General features: G+C 41.1%; 1 protein-coding gene across 2 annotated transcripts; it reads right to left on the reverse strand.

Moving 5' to 3' along the window:
- Window positions 1-10,920: 10,920 nt before the first annotated feature.
- Window positions 10,921-19,961, reverse strand: ldb3b (LIM domain binding 3b). Of its 2 annotated transcripts, XM_078788540.1 has the most exons (9): window positions 19,728-19,957; window positions 16,849-17,000; window positions 16,685-16,760; window positions 14,233-14,255; window positions 12,633-12,830; window positions 12,503-12,526; window positions 12,221-12,390; window positions 12,101-12,137; window positions 10,921-12,003 (listed from the first exon to the last, which is right to left on the reverse strand). In XM_078788540.1, exons 1-9 carry the CDS (start codon window positions 19,821-19,823, stop codon window positions 11,907-11,909), a joined length of 873 nt encoding a protein of 290 aa, XP_078644666.1. In that variant the 5' UTR covers window positions 19,824-19,957; the 3' UTR covers window positions 10,921-11,906. The 2 variants fall into 2 exon arrangements, with proteins under 2 accessions (XP_078644666.1, XP_078644672.1); XM_078788546.1 differs by lacking the exon at window positions 12,503-12,526 and having other exon boundaries at window positions 19,728-19,961.
- Window positions 19,962-22,840: the final 2,879 nt, after the last annotated feature.

Consider the following 22,840-nt stretch of genomic DNA (forward strand, 5'->3'; position numbering starts at 1 on the left):
GCCTCACTGACAAAACTTGTTTTGGGCCACAGTGTCAAACTCCGCCCCCCCTCCAGGACTCCCCAACCCCCGGGCCTCCAGTGTGAAAGGCAAGAGGGAGGCGCGGCCAAGAAAAAGCCTCCTGTGTCTGCTGGATACAAGTATGTTGTCACAATCTGCATTGTTGCCTGAGTGACAGTTTGTTTTGTTTCACTTTGTAAGCCTTAGTTCCTCTTATTTTGTATTATTTCATGTGTTGGTCTGTCCTGTTTTCCACCACCTTACCTTCCCTCCTACACGCACCTGTTAGTAATGGTTGATTGTTATTTAGTTCAGCTATTCGCCTGCAGTACACTTAATTGACCACCAGATGGCGACATAGTATTAGGGTTAGGGTTCGGTGTAGGTATGGTGTGAAGGAGGTCTTGGTAGCTCGTACCAAAACCAAATAACTCGAGAACGGTATGTCCTACGGCATTTTTCCCGAGGACGACCCCCCCCCAATAAGTGGGCACAGGCTTTCTTTTGGGACCACCCCCGACTCATATCGAGACAGACACTTGAAACTTGGCACACAGGTCAGCGGCCAGCCCCTGATACACATATCAAAAAATCAGGGTCCTGGATCAAAGGGTCCAAGATTTATGGGAAAAAAAGAGGGTTTTTTTTTGGAGGGAAAGCCCTGCAAGGCCCATATTGACCCCAGCGACAGCACATTTTTCAGTTTTTGTCTTTCCAGCCTCGTGAGACTCCAATGAAAGAAAGTCAGTCCATTTTAGTTCAGAAAGGGGTGACCTTTGACCTCAAGCAGGCCTCAATTTAGTGGGTTTGCAGGTCTAGCCACGCCCCCTTTTGAGACAGACACTTGAAACTTGGTACACAGGTCAGCGGCCAGCCCCTGATACACATATAAAAAAAATCAGGGTCCTGGATCAAAGGGTCCGAGATTTATGGGAAAAAAGATGGTTTTTTGGAGGGAAAGCAGTTTTTCCACGCCCTGCGAGGCCCATATTGACCCCAGTGACCCCAAATTTTTCAAATCTAATTATTGAAGATGTTGGATCCCAAATTATGTACAAATAGTGTCACCATTAACAAACTTAATGTATAAAAATGACGTCACTCTCACAGTGGCAGGAGGCAGAAAAAGCATTCTGTGAAATTAGAGTACTGGTAGGAAGTACGATTCTAGCACTTCCTGACAGTTTAACTAATCTGCATGGTATATATTTTCAATCAAACAGAATTAGACTACAGCAGTCACTTTGTAAATCAACTTGTAAAGAAAATAGGAACAAGAAAATGCATGAAAGAAACAAAGTGTCCAAGGACACAAGGTTTAGATCTAGTTAAATTACACATTAACATAATGACAACAAATGGTTTGAGTCCATATGAAACGTTGTTTAGTAAACCTCATGGGTTGACACAGTTCAAAAATGTGTGGGAAACTGATGATAATTCCACTTTAGCAGATTACATGAGACTGCTGCTACAAAGACTTAAAGGTTTACAACCAGAACTGGAAGAAGACAACCAAACATCACCAACAACATCCATGAAGCCAGGAGACTGGATGTTGATTAAAAGTGTAAAAAGAAAACACTGGCACTCTCCCAAGTGCGAAGGGGCCTTATCAAGTATTGTTAATGACACCGACAGCATTAAGAATTGCAGAAAGAAACACTTGGATACATCAAACCCATTGTGAAGTAGTCATTGTTCGAGAGTATGACAAGGAAGGTAAAGACCAGTCTGTGACGCAGGGGACTTCAGAGTCCTAGACTCTGAGGGATCGTGCTGAGCAGTGAAGATTATAGCACATACCATTGGCCAGAAAACCGAACAAAGCGGCAAACAAAAACAATGCTCAGAATAAGTCTTATTCTCTTTCTCCTACAGTGCCTCAGTGTCTCAGAGTGGACCATGATCTTTATCGCACACCTCCACCCTTGCTTTGCCAACAACCTGACAACAACATCCTGATTCAACAACATACATGATGAGTCCTCTCATCTCACCAGCCATTCCACCATGTCCAGTTTTATCTTCACCAAAACCTGAAGAAGATCCATCACATGAACTGTGCTCTGAAAGCAAACGATCACTTCCAGACATGCATTGTGACTCGTATCCAAACGGATGCTTAGCCCACTTTCTAAGACCACTGAAGAGTTCTGAGTTCATGGTGACGACAATCACATCACCAGCCACTAAAGTGGAATGTGTCCGACTTACAACTGGATGGATCACACCTTTGATGCAAGGACAAGCCATGCACCAGAATCCATGGGTGGCAACAAATGGCCACCTGCAAGGAGGACATCCAGAGGAGAGACTGGGTCAGCAATATGACCCTGGCATATGCAGCAAAGGAGACCTTGGACCAAAGACTTGATAGAGGACGTTCTTAACAAGCATGGTGGAAGGAAGCAAGAAGGTGGGGTGTGATGGGATCATGCCTACTCTGCCTCATCTGATGCCAAAAATGACACTGAAGTTGACAGTAACGCACACACACATGAACACACACACGCACACACAAACAGTACCCTAAAGCAGACGTGCGGTGGTGGTGCAGAGACAAATACCACTATGACATTGTATATGACGTGACCAGAACATGTGCAGTGGTGACATTACTGATTCCAGTATCCATTTACCCCATGAATGTTGGCATGTTACTAAATGCTATATTTGAAGCAGACGAACATCACCTCCCAAACTACTTCCAAACGAAAAGGGAGGTTCCAGACCCCGACTGGATGACGCAAGACTTATCTAATTCCAGGGTTAGGGTTAGGGTTAGGGTTAGGGTTAGGGTTAGGTTTAGGTTTAGGGTTAGACTAATCCCACTTGCCATGAGGGGTACCAGACGAATACAAACTAGTAAATCAGATTGCAGCAGGTTTGGAAAGTATTATCCCATGGATAACAATTAACAAAAATGTTGATAGGATTAACTACCTCCACTATAACATACAGAAGCTTGGGAACTAAACCGAGGACTCACAGCAATTGGAGAACAACTGCATGCCGCGTCACTCATGGCCTTCCAGAATCGCATCGCCTTGGATGGACTGCCTGCGCATCAGCAAGGAGTATGCTCCATGTTTGGCGACCAATGTTGCAATGTCCATCCCCAACAATACAGATTCCACAGGAATCCTGAAGCGTGTGATCTCTGGTTTAAAGGCGCTAAACACCAAGATGAAGGAACACTGGTGTTGACACTGAGATGTTTGGTGACTGGTGGAAAGCATTTTGGGGACAATGGTCTCTTTTTACGTGATGTCCGTGCACTCGCTGAGTGCAATAAGAATGTGTCACAGGAGTTTGAACCTGACAGGAGTTAGAGCGAAAGTGATTCACTCGTTGTGATAAGGCGTTTTAAGCACGCTATTGGCTGTGTGGTGGCACCAATTATTATTACTCGCTTCCGCCAATAGATGGCAGTATAAGCCCCTTAAATGTGCTTGGAATATACATGTTTGCCTTTCTGCAATTTGCTCCATATATGGCACATGTGTGCCACTCCCAAAAAGCATCCAACTGGCTCAGGCTCTCTTGCGAGGTGCTAGTATGATAGCCGTTAACATGTTAATATTGTAGCATTTTAGCTAATTTACTCATGTCCAAAGGCATATACACACATGGCATGATGTGGGGACATGGGACTGCCTGAACACATTTTGGACTTGGAGCTTTCTTGCTAGGTGGTAGCACAATAACCATAAGCATTTTAACAAATTTACTAATGTCTCAAGGCAAATACGAACATGAGCATGTTAGCATTTTAGCTCATTTATTTACTTTAATTTTATTAATTATTATTTAATTTATTTACTTTTTATTTATTTATTTACTAATTTAATTTTATTTACTCACGTCGAAATGCAAATACCCATCCTCGGCCATCTCTGTGTGGAGTTTGCATGTTCTCCCCGTGCATGCGTGGGTTTTCTCCGGGTACTCTGGTTTCCTCCCACATTCCAAAAACATGCTGGGTTAATTGGCCACTCCAAATTGTCCATAGGTATTAATGTGAGTGGGAATGGTTGTTTGTGCCCTGTGATTGGCTGGCAACCAGTTCGGGGTGTACCCCGCCTCATGCCCTTGCGACTCTCGTGAGGATAAGCAGTAGAAAATGAATGAATGCAAATACACACATTGCATGATATAGGGACACTGTGGGACTGCCTTAACACTTTTGGGACTTGAGGCTGTTTTGCTAAGTGTGAGCATGATAACCGTTAGCATTTTAGCATTTTAGTTAATTTACTCATGTTTAAAGGCAAATACACACATGGCATGATGTAGTGACACTATGGGACTGCCTTTACACCTTTGGGACTTGAGGCTGTCTTGCTCGGTGTTAGCATGATAACCGTTAGCATTTTATTTAATTTACTCATGTTTAAAGGCAAATACACACATGGCATGATGTAGGGACACTATGGGACTGCCTTTACAGCTTTAGGACTTGGTGCTTTCTTGCTAAGTGCAGGCCTGATAACGTTAGCATGTTAGCAGTTTAGCTCATTTACTAAAGTCTAAAGGGAAATACACACATGGCGTGATGTCGGGACACTGGACTGCCATGGAGCTTTCAGTACTTGAGGCTCTCTTGTAGGTGCGAGCATGATAACCATTAGCAAAGTGGCATTTTAGATAATTTACCCATGTCTAAAGGCACATACACACGTGGCATGACATAGGGACACTACAGGACAACTCTCTTGCTAGGTGCTAGCATGTTAGCATTTTTAGTTTTTTATGCATATCCAAATGAAAATACACACATGTAATTGTGTATGGACTCTATTGAACTGCCTTGGCACTTCACCACTTAATGCTATCTTGCTAGGTGACACAATGCTAACTGTTAGCATTTAAGAATTAGGGCTCTTTTTTCCTGTTTCAAGGCCTATATAATCATGGCATGATGTAGGAATGCTTTCGCTGCACTTTTGTGCTAGCATGCTAACTGTTAACATGTTAATATTTTAGCTATGTTCCTCACGCCTAAAGGCTGATACAGACATGGCATGATGCAGGGATATTGTAGGACCGCCTCAACGCTATGGAGTGCCACATCGCTAGATGCTAGCGTGCTAATAGTTAGCATGTTAGCTTTTTTGCTAAATTCCATGTAATATACGCATGGCATTGCTCAGCGGCGTGGCACAGCAGACACTGGGCCCGAGGTTCGCAGCACAGATTGCATGCCCATCAAAATTTCCACTGGAATTTGTCTAGTAATAATGTTTCATATATTATTGTTTGTGTTTGAAAATTAGCCAAAACGCTCATGCTAATTGGGTTTTAACATTGACTGCACAGTTCAAGTTCTAAACTAGCCAAAATGTTTGCCAGCTCCATCTCCTTCATTTTCCTGTGTCGGGACGTGGAGGGGGGCACCCTGGCAGAGGAGGCAGAAGTCGATGTGGAGGCCTCGGCTGCACTGTTGGAGCTGCAAAGTGATTCAGGATAAATTTTAAGTGACTTCACCAGCAGAGGACGGCATTTACATTGGCCATTAATTTCAAATGAATGATTTTTTTTTTGTTTTTTTTTCAGAAAATATGAATTTGTAAAAAGCCCATTATTTCTGGAACATGTTATATGAACTACAATTTTCCCTACAAAGGAGAAATCTTTGTCAATTTGGACAATTGTCAACCTGCCCCCACTTTGGACACATCATCGTGTTTCATTGTTTGGCAACTGCTTTGTGATTTCGACAGTCCTCTTAAAAGGTTTCCATAGTGTAGTGGTTATCACGTTTGCCTCGTACTCAAAAAGTCCCCAGTTCGGAACTGGGTGGGAACATGGCCTTGCAATTCCCTCTTTTACAAAAAAATCAAGGTGACAAATGGGAACAAGGATATGTGCTTGATCTCTGAAGGTGTATATGTCTGGTTCGAACTCCTGTGACACTTGTAAAAACACTTGATTACAGAAGAGACAGACAACAAAATTCAATGTTTCTGGCAGCGAGGAGAAGGAAGCAACATACCTAGTGACATGCAGCTCCACTCTGAAGATGCCATTCATGCCCTCTCTTTTTATTGTCTATAGTGGTCACTAATACATTGTCGTGCAACTCTCAGGGGAGGGGGTGCAAGCAGTTGCACGAGCTGTACTTGTTTGTCTATGTGTGTGTGTGTGTATGTATGTGAGAGCTTTTTTTTTTTGCACTTTTTGTGCATGTGTTCTTATCTTGGCACATTTTTGCATGATGAACAGGAACATCTTCAAGGTCACTGCTGGCGTTCCCAGTCACCTCCAAGACCAATGGCGCTGGGAGTAGCTGGTCAGGGTCACAGAATGTTCCCGCTTCAAAACACTCTTCCTAATGTCTAAGCAAACGGATATAAGGGTAGATAACTAACACTATAATAATTGTATTTACATTTTATTCTAACCGTATACACAAGCATCTGTTCCCAGTTTTTAGACACACTGTCCATATTTCCCAAATGACTGATCGGGTGCATCACCGGGATACAAGAAGGAAAGAGGTGGCCGCTGCGGTGTCATTGCGTGCACAGCGAAGACCAATGAGGAAAATAATCGTCGGTTCTGTCCACTTAGACTGGCATGATTTTTCCAGTCCCGTTGAAAGCCTGGCCACTCGTGTGGTTTCCGCCATGCAGTGGTTATCATGCTTGCCTAACAATGACGTTTTTTTTCTCCAACATTTAAAAAAATGTTTTGAATCTGAAGTCTTGTTCTGTTGAAGAAATTCCCATCATTTCTGATGTCATACGTATGTAGTATACATGTCATATGTACTACAATGCTCCCTACAAAGGCAAAACCCTTGTGAATTGGGACATTTGCGGGGCTAAGAAAAGCCAGCACATTAGCCAGCATGGTAACAGCTGTGAGCGCTCCTGGTGAGGTCCAGCAGCCCTATGCTGCAATAGGAAGAAATAATGAGAAGTGTATTTGCTGTTTGCAAGCACTTGCGTGAGAAGAATGTACACAATTTCAAGAAAAATTGCATAACGTTTTTCTGCTAAGGAGAAGATGTACTGCAACTGTACTGCACATAGGACAAGCAGTCCCACTCGATCATGAAGCAGGAATAGGGAAACTGGAAGCCGAAACACCAGAGTCCCTTCCAATCTCACAGGCAACATGTGGTAACACAGGGGCCGGTAAAGATTGTGGCATGCTATCTGCAATTCCAGTGAAGGTCAAAGCAAGTAAAGGTCAACGCATCATTCAAACATACGCCTTTTTGGATCCAGGAAGCACTGGAACATTCTGTTCTGAACGGTTGATGCACCAATTGAACCTTTCTGGGAACCAAACACAAGTCTTGCATAGAACAATGGGCCAAGCCAAGACAAGTTCAACATACTCACTACATAATTTAGAGGTAGCCAGTCTTGAAAATAATGTTTTATCCATTGCCAGAAATCTTTACACAAAAGCAAATGCCTATCACTAAGGATGACATTATAACGGCAGAAGACCTAGTGAAATGGTCGTATTTGTCAAGGGTTCGTGTGTCATCTATTCAAGCCAAGGTCGACCTATTGATTGGAACAAATGCCCCCAGATTGTTGGAACCCTGGGAGGTCATAAATAGAGAGAGAGAGAATGGTCCGTATGCTGTGAGAACCGTAACTGGCTGGGTGGTCAATGGTCCATTGGATGGTAACACAGTCCAAGAAGTCCATCATTAACTGTAAACCAAATATCAGTGAGTAAGTGAGAGGAGTTGCTCCAAAACCAGTACAAACGTGATTTCTGCAACAAACCAAATGTACAGAGAAGAATTCAGGTTTCTTAACATCATGGAAACATCTGTTGTATTACAGGAAGGAAGGTACGGTTTGAATCTGCCTTTCAAGAGGAAAGAGGTCTCGCTACCAAATAATTTGCCTGCGGCCAATCAGAGAATGCAGGGTCTCAAGAAGAGATTCAAGTCCAACCAGCACTTTTACCAGGAATACATGGAGTACATGAATAGTATTATCTGGAGTGGTTATGCAGAACGTGTACCAGAACATCTGTCACAGGGTGACCATGGAAGAACTTGGTATATTCCCCATCGTGGGGTTCATGACCCCAGAACAGGAACACTAAGAGTTGTGTTTGACTGTGGTGCAACATTTAAAGGAGTATCTCTCAATAGAGTTGTTGCCGGGCCCCAATCTAACTAACTAACACACTAATGGGCTTACTTATGAGGTTTTGGCAAGAACCCATAGCTATTATGGGAGACATCCGAGCCAAGTTCTATCAGGTACGTGTGCCAGAAAAGGATTGGCACTACCTTTGATTTCTTTGGTGGCCATATGGAGATACCACACAGGAACCAGTACCATATAGGATGACAGTGCATCTATTTGGAGCAGTTTCATCCCCCAGCTGCGCAGTCTATGCGTTAAGAAGAACTGCCAAAGACAATCAGACTGCCTTTCCAGTCGAGGTCACGGAAACTGTCAAACACAATTTTTATGTTGATGACTGCTTAAAAAGTTCCGCTATAGAAAAGGAAGCGGTCCAATTAATATAAAACCTGGTGTCTCTATGTCTCACTCTGGAGAAATTGATATACAAGTGTTGTTTTGCAAGCCATATCCAAAGAGCAGCGAGCTAAGGAATTAGAGATGGATATGAATAAGCTCCCAATGGAAAGGACTCTGGGACTACAGTGGTGAGTAGAGACTGATGCCTTCCAGTTTAAGATGGAACAGAAAAGTCAGGCCTTGACCTTGGCCTTGAGGCGTGCTGTCCGTAAATAGTTCAGTGTAAGATCCATTGGGACACATTGCCAGCTAAAAAAATGCAGCAGGAACTTTGAAGAAGAGGCTGTGGTTGGCATGACTCATTACCATCTGATATTTTACAGCAGTGGAGAAAATGGCTGGAGGAGCTGAAGTTGCTGACAACATTCAGCGTGGACTGCCTAGTGGAAGCCTATTGAATTTGGAGCCATAAAATATGCCCAATTACACCATTTTTCAGATCCTAGTGAAACAGGCTACCGACTGGTTCTGTCTGCTTAGACTGGCATGATTTCACCAGCCCTGAAAGCCTGGCTACTTGTGTGGTTTCCGTCATGCAGTGGTTATCACGTTCACCTAACACTGAAGCCACTCCTTCACCAGCGCTGTGGCTTAGTTGGTCAAAGAACACAAAGAAGACCAAGGAGATGATGCACACAAGGAATAATTCTCACTTCTGGCTGCTCAGACTGGTATTATTTCACCAATCCTGTTAAAAGCTCTGCACCTCGTGTGATTTCCATAGTGTAGTGGTTATCACGTTTCCCTAACCCGTGAAAGGTCCCCTGTCAGGTGTGTGTGAGAGGTTTCCCCTGTTTTTTGACCAGAGAAGTGCATTAGAAGCAAGTTGAAAAAAAAACAAAAAACGATATACTAACCCATTATGTTTTTTTGTCAAAAATCCCAGCCCTCAAACTCTGGCATTTTATGCCATTTTGAATGCTTCTAGGGCCCCTGTTGAGTGTGTGTGACGTTTCCCCAGAAGAGTATTTGTTTGACCAGAAAAGTGCATTAAGAAGCAAGTTTGAAAAAATCAGAAAAAAACGTCATCTTTTTTTTTTTCAACTTGCTTCAACTGCACTTTTCTGTTTTGAAATCAAGTGGAAACCTCCCACACCTTCATCAGGGGTCCCAGAAGGACCCAAATAATGCAGGAAAAAACACTTTGTATAGGTCTTGATTTTCGGTAAAAATGGTGAGGGGTTAACCTTTTGTTTTTGTTTTTTTAACTTACTTCAACTGCACTTTTCTGGTCCAGCGTTTGGTATTATCAGACATCCCTAATTATTATACTTTAATGAGGGAAGTACATTTTCTCAAGTATTTTTTGAAGCATTAATCTACATATGACCCTTGGCTCAGCTCTCAATGCAGGCTCGCTTCCTGTTTCCCAGCATGCTTTGCTATACTGTTGTGGAAATGGCCAATAAGTTACATCTTTACAGCTCACATATGTAGTTGGTGGTTATTCTGCATTATTCATTTGTAGTATCTTGTCTGCTGTTGTCCTTAATTATATTGCTGTGTGATGTTTTAGTAATTTCTTTAAGACGCCCAGAGTAAGAATGGTATGTGGAAGTTTAGTGCAAACACGAGAAGGTCCTGAAAGGTCAGGGACCACTGAAATAGAGGATCTTTGACACATAGCCTGTGGTTGAAATGATGACTTAAAGGGGACCTACATGTAGTTAGAATGTTGTATTGTTGTGTTCAATGATGCCAAAGTTTAAGATAATCAGGTTTGTGAAAAAACGCTAATTTTCTCTATGCCCACTATATTAAAAAGTGGGGTTCGTAGTTAGCAAGCACTTTGGGTGTGTGACCAATCACAGCAGAGGTGGGCAGTGGGTGGAATAAATTAAAACAGACTAGTTTTGGCGGGAAGCACAAATCCTAGGAAATACAGCTGGAATAGGTACAGATTCTGGCAGATCTAGAAAATCTTCTGTGCTGGTTATTGTGTGTAGCTGTATAGGAGTCCACAACTCAGTACAAAGGGTCGAAAAATGAGCATAATACAGTTAGGTCCATATATATTTGGACACTGACACAAGTTTAGTTTTTTACCCTTTTACTCTAAATATAGTGATATAATGGACATGGACATAAAGACTCTCAGCTTTAACCACATTCAAATTGGATGAAGGGTTTAGGAGTTTCAGCTCTTTAACATCGGCCACCCTCTTTTTAAAGGGACCAAAAGTAATTGAACAATTGACCAAAAGGCTATTTCATGGACAGGTTTGGGAAATGCATTCATTATATCACTATAAATTAAGCAGATATAAGGCCTGGAATTGATCTGAGGTGTGGTGTTTGCATTCGGAAGATTTTGCTGTGAAGACAACAGAAAAGAGCTCTCCATGCAGGTGAGGGTGGGGTTCATAATACAGATGGACAATGACCCAAAACATACAGCAAAAGCAACCCAGGAGTTTATTAAAGCAAAGAAGTGGAATATTCTTGAATGGCCAAGTCACTCACCTGATCTCAACCCAATTGAGCTTGCATTTCATTTGTTAAAGACTAAACTTAGAACAGAAAGGCCCACAAACAAACAGCAACTCAAAGTTGCTGCAGTTAGGGCCTGGCAGAACATTGGAATGGAGGAAACCCAGCATCTGGTGATGTCCATGAGTTCAAGACTTCAAGAAGTCATTGCCAGCAAAGGGTTTTCAACCAAGTATTAGAAATGAACATTTAGTTTTCAGTTACTTAATTTGTCCAATTACTTTTGAGCCCCTGAAATGAAGGGATTGTGTTTAAAAACTGCTTTAATTCCTGGCATTTTTACGCAATCTTTTTGTTCAACCCACTAAATTAAAGCTGAAAGTCTGCACTTGAACTACATCTGAACTATATCATTTCAAATACATTGTGGTAGTGTACAGTACCAAAATGAGAAAAACTTTGTGTCCGTCCAAATATTTATGGACCTAACTGTAGGTTGTGTGTAGATTTCTTTGATTGCTGGATGCAGCATGAGTCGGCTGTGTGGTTTTAGGAAAACATTTATTCACATTGACATTAGTATAGTTTGAGTGCATTTTCTTTACATACTGTTTTTGTGCATGTCAAAATGTCTGTGTGTGTGCATGCGTGTGTGTGTGTTTGACCCAGCTAAACTTCTTATTGAGGCTAAAAAGGTTCCGTACTGCGAGTTTCTCTGTGGTGCAGCACAGGGGGACGGAACATAGCAGCAGACATGGCATGAACATACATGATGAATAGCATTGTCACACTAACAATAACATCTCACGTTCTACGCGTCTAGAAGCAACACACATTCCTTCTCTTCCTCCTCTTTGCCCTCATTTGCTTTCTTGTGTTTTTTTATATTGCTCCATGTCCCCTTATCTTACTTCCTTCCTCTCTCCTCTCCTCTTTTTTTTTTTTTTTTTACTCCTGGACGTTGAGGATCTGTGCAGACAGTCCGTGGTGCCAGTTCTTCAGCTTGGCAAAGCGAGGACCTCGCATCTCTGACTCAAATTTCTCTCTGCGTGGCGGCCAAGAAAAAAGTAGGGTAAAGCCCCCGCTTTATTTATGTGCATGCAGGGCATTTAGGGTACACGGATGGATGCCATGACGCTTACCTCGACCTCTGCAGAGCTTCCTCATCTGGGTCTTGCACTTTAACAAAGAGAAGGAGGAGGTTAGGTTTTCCTGGGTTTCCAAAAGCTGGTTTGTGTGCTTCGATATGCTCGCGCTCTCACTATATTCGGTTCCAGTGATGTGGGCCAGCATCCGGAAGCTTTTGGACTGCAGGTTGGCGGCACGGCGGGCCCACTCAGACAAGTCCTGGGTGTTGTCGCCTGGCCGAATCACTGCCTGGTACACGGGGGATGCGCAGTCCACCACGGGGTCCTTGATGGGCAAAACGCCCCTGGGGTGGGGAGAAGAAGCGTTAGTGTTTGGGAGCGTGCATACGTCTGTTAGGCACTCGGGACAGGAAGTTGGATATGGAGGTGTTAGGAGGCAAGATGTGGTGTACTCACGCCAAGGGGGAGCCCGCCTCCTCACTGACCAGGCGGGGATGGGGGAGGTGAGAAGGGATGGAATGATCAGAAAGGTGGACATGGACAAGAAGAAGCAAACGTTGACACAATTTGACCAGCGTCACCTCACCCGTCGTGTCCCTTGGCCTGTGACTGGCCGGCGATGGCGTCCATGATGGCGTCCTGCGAGTACATGCTAATGGGCGTGTTGTACTGGGCGTGGACGATGGTGGCCTTCCCACCGGGACCCCGTACCTCGATGGGCTTGTGGGTGGACAGGGCCGAGTCTTTCAGGGCGATGGGGTTGAAGCTGGGGGTGTACTCCAAGCTTTAAGGACATAGTATTAACATGAACAAGCGCTCATCACTATTTAGGTTCACGTGTCATAATGCGGATGGCAGATAGATGGTGATGTTGGCTTATTCATTCAACAAACATGGCGTTAGTCTTTCTTTTTTTCCTTTTTTTACACTATCTTGTTCTTTCATTCGAATGTCACATTTTTTAAATGAAATGAAATTTGGTTTTAAATGAATGTATATAATGTATATATAATGAAAATAAATAAATGATAAATGATCATGGCCTACTATATATGCTCAATATTAGTTACGTTTTTCTTGCAGTACTACATATTTATGATTTTAAAGTTACCACTTTTTTGGTAATATTGGAGTTTTTCACTGTATACTGTTACAAAATAAAAGTAAATTATTGACCTGATCTAACTTTTAGCTGCATGCTGCTACACGCACAAGGACTATATCTAATTTTTACATAAAATTTCTTACATTATTATTTTTTGTGTATGTAATAAATTAAATATTAATAAATACAATACAATGAAGTGCATTATAACATGAAAAAACAAGTTAATATGAGCTAGCTAAGAAAGCTGTCATTGGGATACACCTACTTCGACTATGAAGCCCTCTTAAAAAAAAAGGTTGTCATTTGATAAACAGTACATGCTGTGATCATGCATTAACACGTACACTGATGATAACATGTAATAGTTGTTATAATAATGTTATAATAGTTGCTGTATTTTGATGATTTAAAACACTACTCTACAGAATAGATATAGTGATAACACTTAAAATGTCTTTGCTTTGTCAATGCTTTCATTGGGATGGCTGTGTCTTCCAGCACAAGACGTGTGCTCCAGTCCTCCGGTAAAAAATACTGATGGCAAACGAGCATCTTGAGTCTTTGTAGCGAAAATGAGAGCTAGCTATCCACTCTTCCGTCTGTGAATGGCTCCGAGACTAGCGATTAGCGATGTTAGTCCACAAGATATAGTTTTTCATGTTTGTTGCTACAATAATAATATGGCTGTAGCTTGGTTAATATACAAGTCAGGTATGTAAATGGAACACCGGCATGTTTTTGAGTTTCTTTAGTGAGGGCTTTAGTGTCAAAATAGATATTTCCCATAACGTCCATTGTTAGCGAGCTCATATTAACTAGTTTTCTCTTGCTAGAATGCACAGAAAGGGGAAAGAAATATGTGTTCATGTTTCACGTAAGGATTGTGAATGAAAAAGTGCAGTTCCCCTTTAAGGCTTTTTTGTATTTAGAATTATACTGCCCCCCTCGGGGTTGTGGAGACACTGCAGTTTGGAGCCAACCTGGGGTGAATTCAGTCATTCATTAAAGTGACATGCTACAATTCACTTCACTGCATCACTCCATGCACTTTATACAAACAGGCTGACAGTTTACTGACTTGGCAGCTGTGTTGGCGATGACCTGCAATACACACACACACACAGACACACACACAGAGGTTGAGACGTGAGCAATGCGGCGACAACAACGGCACAATATGCGGTAACTATCCAACACGCTGTAATCCTCCATCATTACTTCCCTTCCTGCCCTTCTGTATCCCTGAGTGTGATTGACAAGAGCAGGGGGGGACTCTTATCACATGGCACTGGCGGGGGGGGGGGGGGGATACAAATAGCCTGGAACAGCTCGAAATACCTGCACCAACACATACCACCTGATCCACTTATGGCAGACAGGAGAGCAGCCGCCATGACATTTATGCTTTATGGATGTTCAAGCCAACAAAGTAGGTGAAGTGGTGCAAACCACCACTTCAGACACACACACAAACAAGCAGGGACACCGTATCTCCATTAGTGTGTAGGACAGCTGCCAGCGCCCGTGTCTTCCAATGAAGCGGTGCTGCAAGGCCAGATACTCCATCATCATGTGGCGTGCCTGTGACGAGCACGTGCCCCGACACCCGATTTATCCATGCCCCCACCCCCTTTTAGAACCGCCCACACCCCCTGATACCTGGATGGGACAAGTTGAGAGGTCCACGTGAGAGGTTATGCCGAAAGGCCTCTTTAGGGTGCGTTGGACAACCTCACGCAGCCACTGTTCAATTTTAGGTATTCAGTTTTTGTGGCAAAATTAAAAAATGGGAATTAAAATGCAAAATAATGTATTCCATCAATTTATTAAAAATAATAATAGTAATTTAGTCATCATGTCATAAATAACAGAGCTTTCTAAACATAAAAAATATATACATTTATTAAATACATTTACTTAATATATTATTAATTAAAAAACATGTCTTTATGCATGAATTGATATAAATTAAGAAGTACTTTTGTTACATTCATTATTTATTTTTTATATTGTAATATAATTATTTATAGAAGTTAAATAAAAAATATTTAAAATACATTTTAAATATATTAAAAATATATGAAAAGTAGGACATTTAAAATCATGAATGGAAAATGTAACAAAAAAAATCAAATTTTAATGCTTTTATGAAGTGGCTTTATATACAGTTTTTATTGAATTTTGAATAACCTCGGCATCAAATCCACTACTCAAAACTCCAAATTCCACCTAAAATGTCACCCAAAAGTGGAACAAAAAGGAGAAAGTCAAGCATATGCTGATTCAACCCATCATGCTGCGATTTGTGCACACTAACAGCAACTTTGCACTTGCTTGAGTATCGTCTGTAAGTTATTTAAACAAACAGCCTCTGTTGGATCCCTTTTCTTATCAGCGCCTTTCAACCATTTTGGAAAGGTCATCTGACATTTTGGTAAAAGAAAGCTGTCCAAATGACCCCGCATGTCTCCACTGTGTTATTCTGTCACCTGGACCCCTGTCAGGTATTTTGTATGTGTGCACTCCATAAATAGGCACACGTGTGTGCTGGTTATCTTTTTTTCCAACACTTTGTAACTCCGAAATACCAAATATCACCCTTCCTGAGAGATTACAGTACAGTATTTGTTCTTCTAGAAAAAGAATGAAAGGTAAACAGGGTTGCTGTTGCACCCTGGAGCCTTAACACTCGAGGTTTCCACATTTTTTCCATCCGAAAAATGCAAGAATGCTTGCATCTTCTTCAATATTTTATTCTTTTGGGCCAAGCCCATCTAGTATAGAAAATTTCCGGTACCACCTGCAGAGGTTTGACTCGTAGAAAGGAGTTTGTTACAGCCAAATCAACAATAATGATAATGTAGCCACTCAGAAGTTACTGTGTTTAAGCCATTGATAATAGCAGGAATATTCATTGATCTGTAAATCACAATATTTTGCTAAAAATAAATACATCGAAATAATAACAAATTATTACAATGTAATATGGTATACCTCAAGGATCAGTACCAGGCCCAAAGTTATTTCTCATGTATATCAACGCCATCGCAAATATGCCGGAAACTTTTTGCTGATGGCACATTTCTAACTCCAACTCAGATTACAATCAATTAATGCTGAGCCTGAAAAACTCACCTTTCATTATTAACCTGAGTTATTAAGTCAGGTGCCTGAGTTTTTTCAAGAAAATATTTGGTTTTGATATTACTATTTCAAACGGTTGTCGCTTGAAAATGGTTGGAGATAAATGCATACTGGAAGTGAGAAAAATCATCAGGATGACCTAAAGTTTGTGATGAGATTAAATTCACTCATATGATTTTCATTATTATGTAACCAGGCTCAGAAATGGTCAGATCCCTGTCTCCACGATAGCAAACAAGCTCATGAAAATGCCACGGCCCCCCTTTTGGAGATGAAATAATTGTCAGCAACATGAACAACATAACTGTATAAATGACTGCAGTGGTCACATTTACATTTCATATGTGGCCTCGCGTTAGATGGTATACCTAATGTTGTGTCCATACCTTCTGGTGGGGGATGACAGGCATGGGGGAATCCATCCTGGGGGTGGCTGTGGGAACGGGTGCGGGGCGCCTGGATCTAGCCATGAAACAACTTAAAGTGTTTAAAAATGCACTTTGATTGTACGTGAGTGTCGTGTTGGTTTGTTGGCCGTATTGTTGTTTACTTTTGCATGGTGAGCGAGAGTCTGGCAGTGGCAGCCTTGATCTTGTTCTGGGCCTCCAGGTGAGTCATGCCGTCAGTGCTGGCGCCGTCGATGGCTGAGATGATGTCTCCCTGGGACAGGCTGCCGCCCGACGCCTTGCTACCAGGGGTTATCTATTAGGAGGAAGTGGGGTGGGGGTGTAGGGAGTTCATGTTGATGCACATTCCTCAGCAAACATTTGTGGACGCAAAAGTGTAATTATTGATTATCATTATGACTATGAAGGCCCCATGAGTCATCGCCGTGTAGACACGCCTTCGAGATCAGTGTAACTCAAAACACAACAACCAGCATAGACCAGCTACCAGCATAGACCAGCATACGTCGTGTTTTTGTGCTGGTATGTTGGTCTGGAGGCCAGCTACCAGTATAAACCAGCATACGTTGTGTTTTCAAGCTGGTATGCTGGTCTGACCAGCATACATTGTGTTTCTGTGTTGGTACGCTGGTCCTCCCGATCAGCATAGACCAGCTACCAGCATAGACCAGCATACGTTGTGTTTTCCTTGTTGGTACGCTGGTCCTCCAGACCAGAATAGACCAGCTACCAGCGTAGACCAGCATACGTTGTGTTTTCCTTGTTGGTACGCTGGTCCTCCAGACCAGAATAGACCAGCTACCAGCGTAGACCAGCATACGTTGTGTTTTCCTTGTTGGTACGCTGGTCCTCCAGACCAGCATAGACCAGCTACTAGCATAGACCAGCATACATTGTGTTTCCATGTTGGTACGCTGGTCCTCCAGACCAGCTACCAGCATGACCAGCACGAAAACACAACATATGCTGCTCTATGCTGGCCATGCTGGTCATGCGCTCTGATGGTGATTATGTCATACATATTACAAATATACATACATATATTTGACCATACCTATACACATTTAAGAAAACATGTCTGGTGTACCAGAGTACCACTAGATGGAGACCGAGTACTACTCGTGGTACTTGTACCCCTGTTTAAGACTCTATTACTACAACGTCACATTAGCAGCTAAATATATGTTCAAAATAAATACAGCAAGGACTACAACACTAAACAATACAATACACTAATTAAGCTTTTTTTTCAGAAAACCGATATTGTCCAACTCTCAAGTTCCAATACTGATATCAGCCAATACCGGTATGTGTAACATGTGTAACAACACACAAGAGTACAGTACAAAGCACAAAGGAGCAGATAAAGTGCAAAAACACAATATAATACAAATCAGAAATAATATACCGTATATACAGTCATCTACATGTTGAACAGGTATATTGCATGGTTTATTGCATGGTTATTGTACAGAATGTTTGGAGCAGTTTTTATTGTAGAGTCTTCCAGCTGCAGGAAGGAAAAACCTATTTCCTGTGGTGGAATGAATACATATATGTTCTGTACAACATTTTAAAATAAATATTACATTTTAATTAAATATCGGTTTTCAGGATCAGGAAATAATGCGATACTGATATCCACCGATACTGATATAGGGCCAATAATTACATTAATTATATTTTATATGGAAGTAGCTTCATAGCTAGATGACTAAAAAGCGTAGTTTTCATACAACTAACAACAACAACAAAGAATCAAAATGGCTGCCACAGAGGGCTGATGACAAACGACCACATTTACTACTACTGTCCTCAGATGCCAACTAACACCTAATAAGGTGTTATCATTCATTAACTTATTAGATACTAGAAAAACAAGACGTTTTTTTGTGTTGTTTTTTTTTTTTGCACGCTGTTCCTTTAAAGCCGTGAAACAACACACTTCCACATACAGTATCAGATCTAAGTTTACAGTCAACTCGTTAAAGGGTTAAAAATAAGTAATGCTGTTGATGCCTGTGGGATGCATGACCCTCTGGAGGCCCTCCGCCCTCCTCCGCAAACGCACACAAACACACACACACACACACACACACACACACCTGCTCCTGACATTCACTCCTGTCTCAATCTTCTATTTACATCCGGCAAAATGCATCATTCTGGACTCATTGATTACATTCTCAAATAATACTCGCATTCGTTGCTACTGTTTACATTTGCTGCCTTTTTTAATGGGATTTTGGGACTCACACATTTCCAAATCATCAAGTTAAAACTGCAAGAAGCACAACCTGTGGGTGTTTTTGTTCTGTTGTCTCTCAACGAAGCTACCAAATGCTAAGAAAGTGTCCTGAGGAGATGCTCTGTAATGATGACAAAGTGTCACGGCTAACAAGACGCTAAAAAGGAAAATCCATCCTGGCTTTTCTTTACTTAGCGGAAACATCAGCGTTCAATGGTGGCAGCATTTTATGTCAAAACCCCGTCAGAACCCATCGGGGGACTTAAATACCAGCCACAGGATCAAGTCCAGGATCAGGGACACAATAGCTTGGCTTTAAAAGCGACCATCAATCAGGGGCCAAACTTTTCCAGGACAATGACGATCCACCTCCTATTCGGGTTAGCAGCTCATTAGGTATATTTCCTGTGCCATTCTGACGCTATTTAAAGCAAAAGCTGGAAAAGCATCCAAGATCTTGCAAGATCACAATTACTGATCAGTGAAAGTGGGCCAAACCACCTTAATGCTGATTAATTCACCCATAATGGCTGTTGATGAAAGTGATTTAAAGGCCACATAACACACACACACATGCATGCACACAGCACTGTGGTACGGTCCTGAGAGGCCGAGGGATATTTATGCACAAGACAACTAAAAAAAAAGCTAAATCTGGGGTAAAAAATGTGATAACAACATAACTTCTCAGAGGGGTTTTAGCCCAGATCCATGCCACTCAATGATGCATTCAAGTACCATTTTAGGGTGTCACGTTGAGTGACAACATCTTACCCTGGAGATGGTGAGCGGCATGTTGAAGTCCTTCCCCCCCTGCAGCCTGAAGCCCCACGGCGCCGGGCCGTTCAGCATCACAGTGTACGTGCTCATGTCGGGCCTGTGCAGACCGTGCTCGCCCTGGTATCCTTCTGCTGCGCTCGTGTAGCCCACCCCCCCTTGCAGCTTGCTCCTCCGTCAGGCCTTGAGGCGTCACTGTGCTCCCTTGCCTCTCTCGGGGACAAACACCGGGGCTGGAAAAGGGGTGGGGTGGAGCTCCGGTAGGTGGGATTCTGTGACACGCCTTACACACATATGTACATAAATACACACACGTACACACACACGGGACAAGCTCCTTTTTCTGTCTGAAAAACAAAAAATACGACATAATAGCACTGTTAAATGTATACAGTATTTGAGTGATAAAGGTGGGTTTCTTGCCTGATAAGTGAGAGGAGGGGAAGGGGGGTATGGGGGGATGACGGTGGCCTAAGAATAGCAGACATCGGGGGCCCTGTTGCCCCTTATAAGGCTTGTAACCAGAAGCCCCAGAATGTTCCGGTGCAGTGCGATTGCAGCCAATATAGACCCCTCTTACTGCTACTCTCTCTCTTCACAAGCCCCCCCCTTCCGCTACATGCTAAAAACCACAGCCAGAAGTGATGTCATTTGCGTTCTTGTTGCATTAACCCCCCCACCATCATGCTTCCGATGCACGCCTGTCATTCAATTAGCAGTTCTGCAAACAAACGATTTTAGGGAAGTGTTTTTATCCCCATGATGGAGCACCCAGGAGACAATTAAGGTGTATTTTTTATTTTATTTGATAGTTTCTTCTTAATTTATGTGTTTCTTATTTTGCTGCTGACAGCTGAACTGCAGCAGCACCAGTTAAAAGGCAGCATCATAAATGATGTGCGTAATAAAAAGAGAAAGCAACCCATTAGAAGGAAAATGAAAGCAGCAGAAAATTTCAGCCAAGCTGCAAACCTCAATTAACCTAAACAAAGGAAGAGGACAAAAAAACGCTTTTCTTCTTCTGTCAGTCAAATTATTTTTATTAAATGAAAAGAAAATACAGGGCAATTCTACACCAAAATACCGGCAGGCAAGGTCAAAGGGCAGGCAGGATAACAAACAGGAAGGTGCTATAAGAAATAAAAAAAAAAATTCTGTGAAATCTCAAAAACATTTTTAAAAATAAAAGTGAAATAAAAAAACTTTAAAACATAAAAAATAAAAAAACAAAATATTTAATTAAATCTGTTGGTAAACTAAAAAATATTTAAACCTGAAACAATATATATAAAAAACATTGCCACTGAAGCAACATGCTGAAATAATTAGGCCTTTTTTCCCTTCAAATGTCTAAAATGCTTTTTAATAATAAAATAAATAAAATGACAATTAAAAAAAGGTATAAAAAAATCATTTAAAAATATGAAAATATTAGACAATGTTTAAAAAACAGAAAAAAACAGAGACACATCCTTTTGCACAGGAAGATGCTGTAATAATTAGTAAGTAATAATAATTATTAATAACAATCAATAAGCAGTTATTTTCTGTACATTGAAAATTTAAAAAGGTGAGAAAAATATTTTAAAAACACATTTATATAACATTAATATATGTATGAAATAAATAAATAAAATAAATAAATACAATGAAAAAAGTTTTTAAAAATTATTTTAGAATTGAGAAAAATATGTAAAATACAGTAAAGTCTCGTTATATCGATATCGGTTATATCGATAGTACTGCTTATTACGATACTATTTTCATTTCCCGGCAAATTTCTAGTCTTTTATCATATAATTAGTTCCGGTTAGTACGATACCCAGTTATTACTATAATCCGGTTACTACGATGCCCTTTTCATCTCCCGCCAGCCAATTTGGTCTGCTTATATCGATACAAAAGCAGCTTAAAGCTGAATCAATATTTGCTTAAGGATTTCAATACCACCATTAGCGGAATCTGTAAACGGCGTATTGTTTGATTTTCGGCTAACACCATTTCGGCTTTTCCACCGACGGACGGTAATTAGAGGATTACAGATAATTAATATGAGGTAAGTATTAAACAATCTTTTGAAGTAAAGGAGTAAATATTTGTATAATTTAGAGGGAAGATTCAGTGAATAGACTTAGTGTTTTCAGATGTGTTCAATATTCTTGGCACTAGCTTTACTGATAAATTATGAAAGTAAACTTACGGTATTGCTTGATCAAAGAAGCAATCTCTTGTTGTTTGAAATAAATCAATACACTTGTATCTTAAAGATTAATATGATAAGTAAATCTACAATACTAGTAAACATCAAAAGGGATGAAAGCAGGTATAAATTGGAGTTGTGAAGCTCGTGAAGCGTTTTAGAGATAAGATCCGCACGAACAATTGAATTATTGAAAATGCATCAGATTGTTTAGAAATGTTAAACAATATTGAATCTTTTGTGTTGAAAGGTGAAAAGGGGAAGCAGAAGAAGATGGAAGATTTTTTTAAAGTATTGCAGAATAAGTAATGTAAACGTTGCAGTTTTTGTTTTCCATACACATGTATTTAATTGTGTTGTATTCAGATATCTTTTTATCGCTTGCAATAATTACTGTTTTTCATATGTACATGCTGGCGTTCGTGGTTTCTCTCGTGTGTATAGAACAATGTTGAGTGCATTATTGAATATTTACTCATAGTCACTATTGCAAGAGTGCGTTATGAAAATAATAAATGTTGGAAAAAAATGTGACCCATCTGACTTTAACCGAATTGTGTTATGTATATGAATGCAATCATTTTTTGCAACAATGTTTATGGTTTTGTCTGCTGAAGCGTGAGGATTTTGCATTGGTTGAATTTTAGAAAATAAATCAGTCATTAAAAAAGTGTAAAGACGTTTTTATTTAATGCATAAGTTTATTTTTCACTTCACTACAGTACAAAAGCATGCTAGATACGCAATCCATGAACTCAAGGAGAAAATTACATGACATATCAAAGATCCCCCATTTATCGCCCACTTTTAATGCAGTTCGGCGCAGGATCGGATATATCGATAGTCCAGTTATATCGATATTTTTTCAGACTCCCGAGAATATCGATATAACAAGACTTTACTGTATTAG

This window comes from Doryrhamphus excisus, linkage group LG2 (assembly GCF_037039965.1).
Source record: "Doryrhamphus excisus strain RoL-2023G ecotype Guam linkage group LG2, RoL_Dexc_Guam_v1.1, whole genome shotgun sequence".
NCBI classification, from domain to species: Eukaryota; Metazoa; Chordata; class Actinopteri; order Syngnathiformes; family Syngnathidae; genus Doryrhamphus; species Doryrhamphus excisus.

What these genes read in the sequence shown, in the direction of transcription:
- ldb3b (XM_078788540.1), bottom strand. Translation starts at nt 19,823, where the DNA reads ATGAGCACGTACACTGTGATGCTGAACGGCCCGGCGCCGTGGGGCTTC. An exon ending in GAGGCGGGCTCCCCCTTGGC is followed by an intron (nt 12,391 to 12,502) that starts GTGAGTACACCA and finishes TCCCCACCCCAG; the next exon opens with GGGCGTTTTGCCCATCAAGG. An exon ending in GAAGCTCTGCAGAGGTCGAG is followed by an intron (nt 12,004 to 12,100) that starts GTAAGCGTCATG and finishes GCCGCCACGCAG; the next exon opens with AGAGAAATTTGAGTCAGAGA.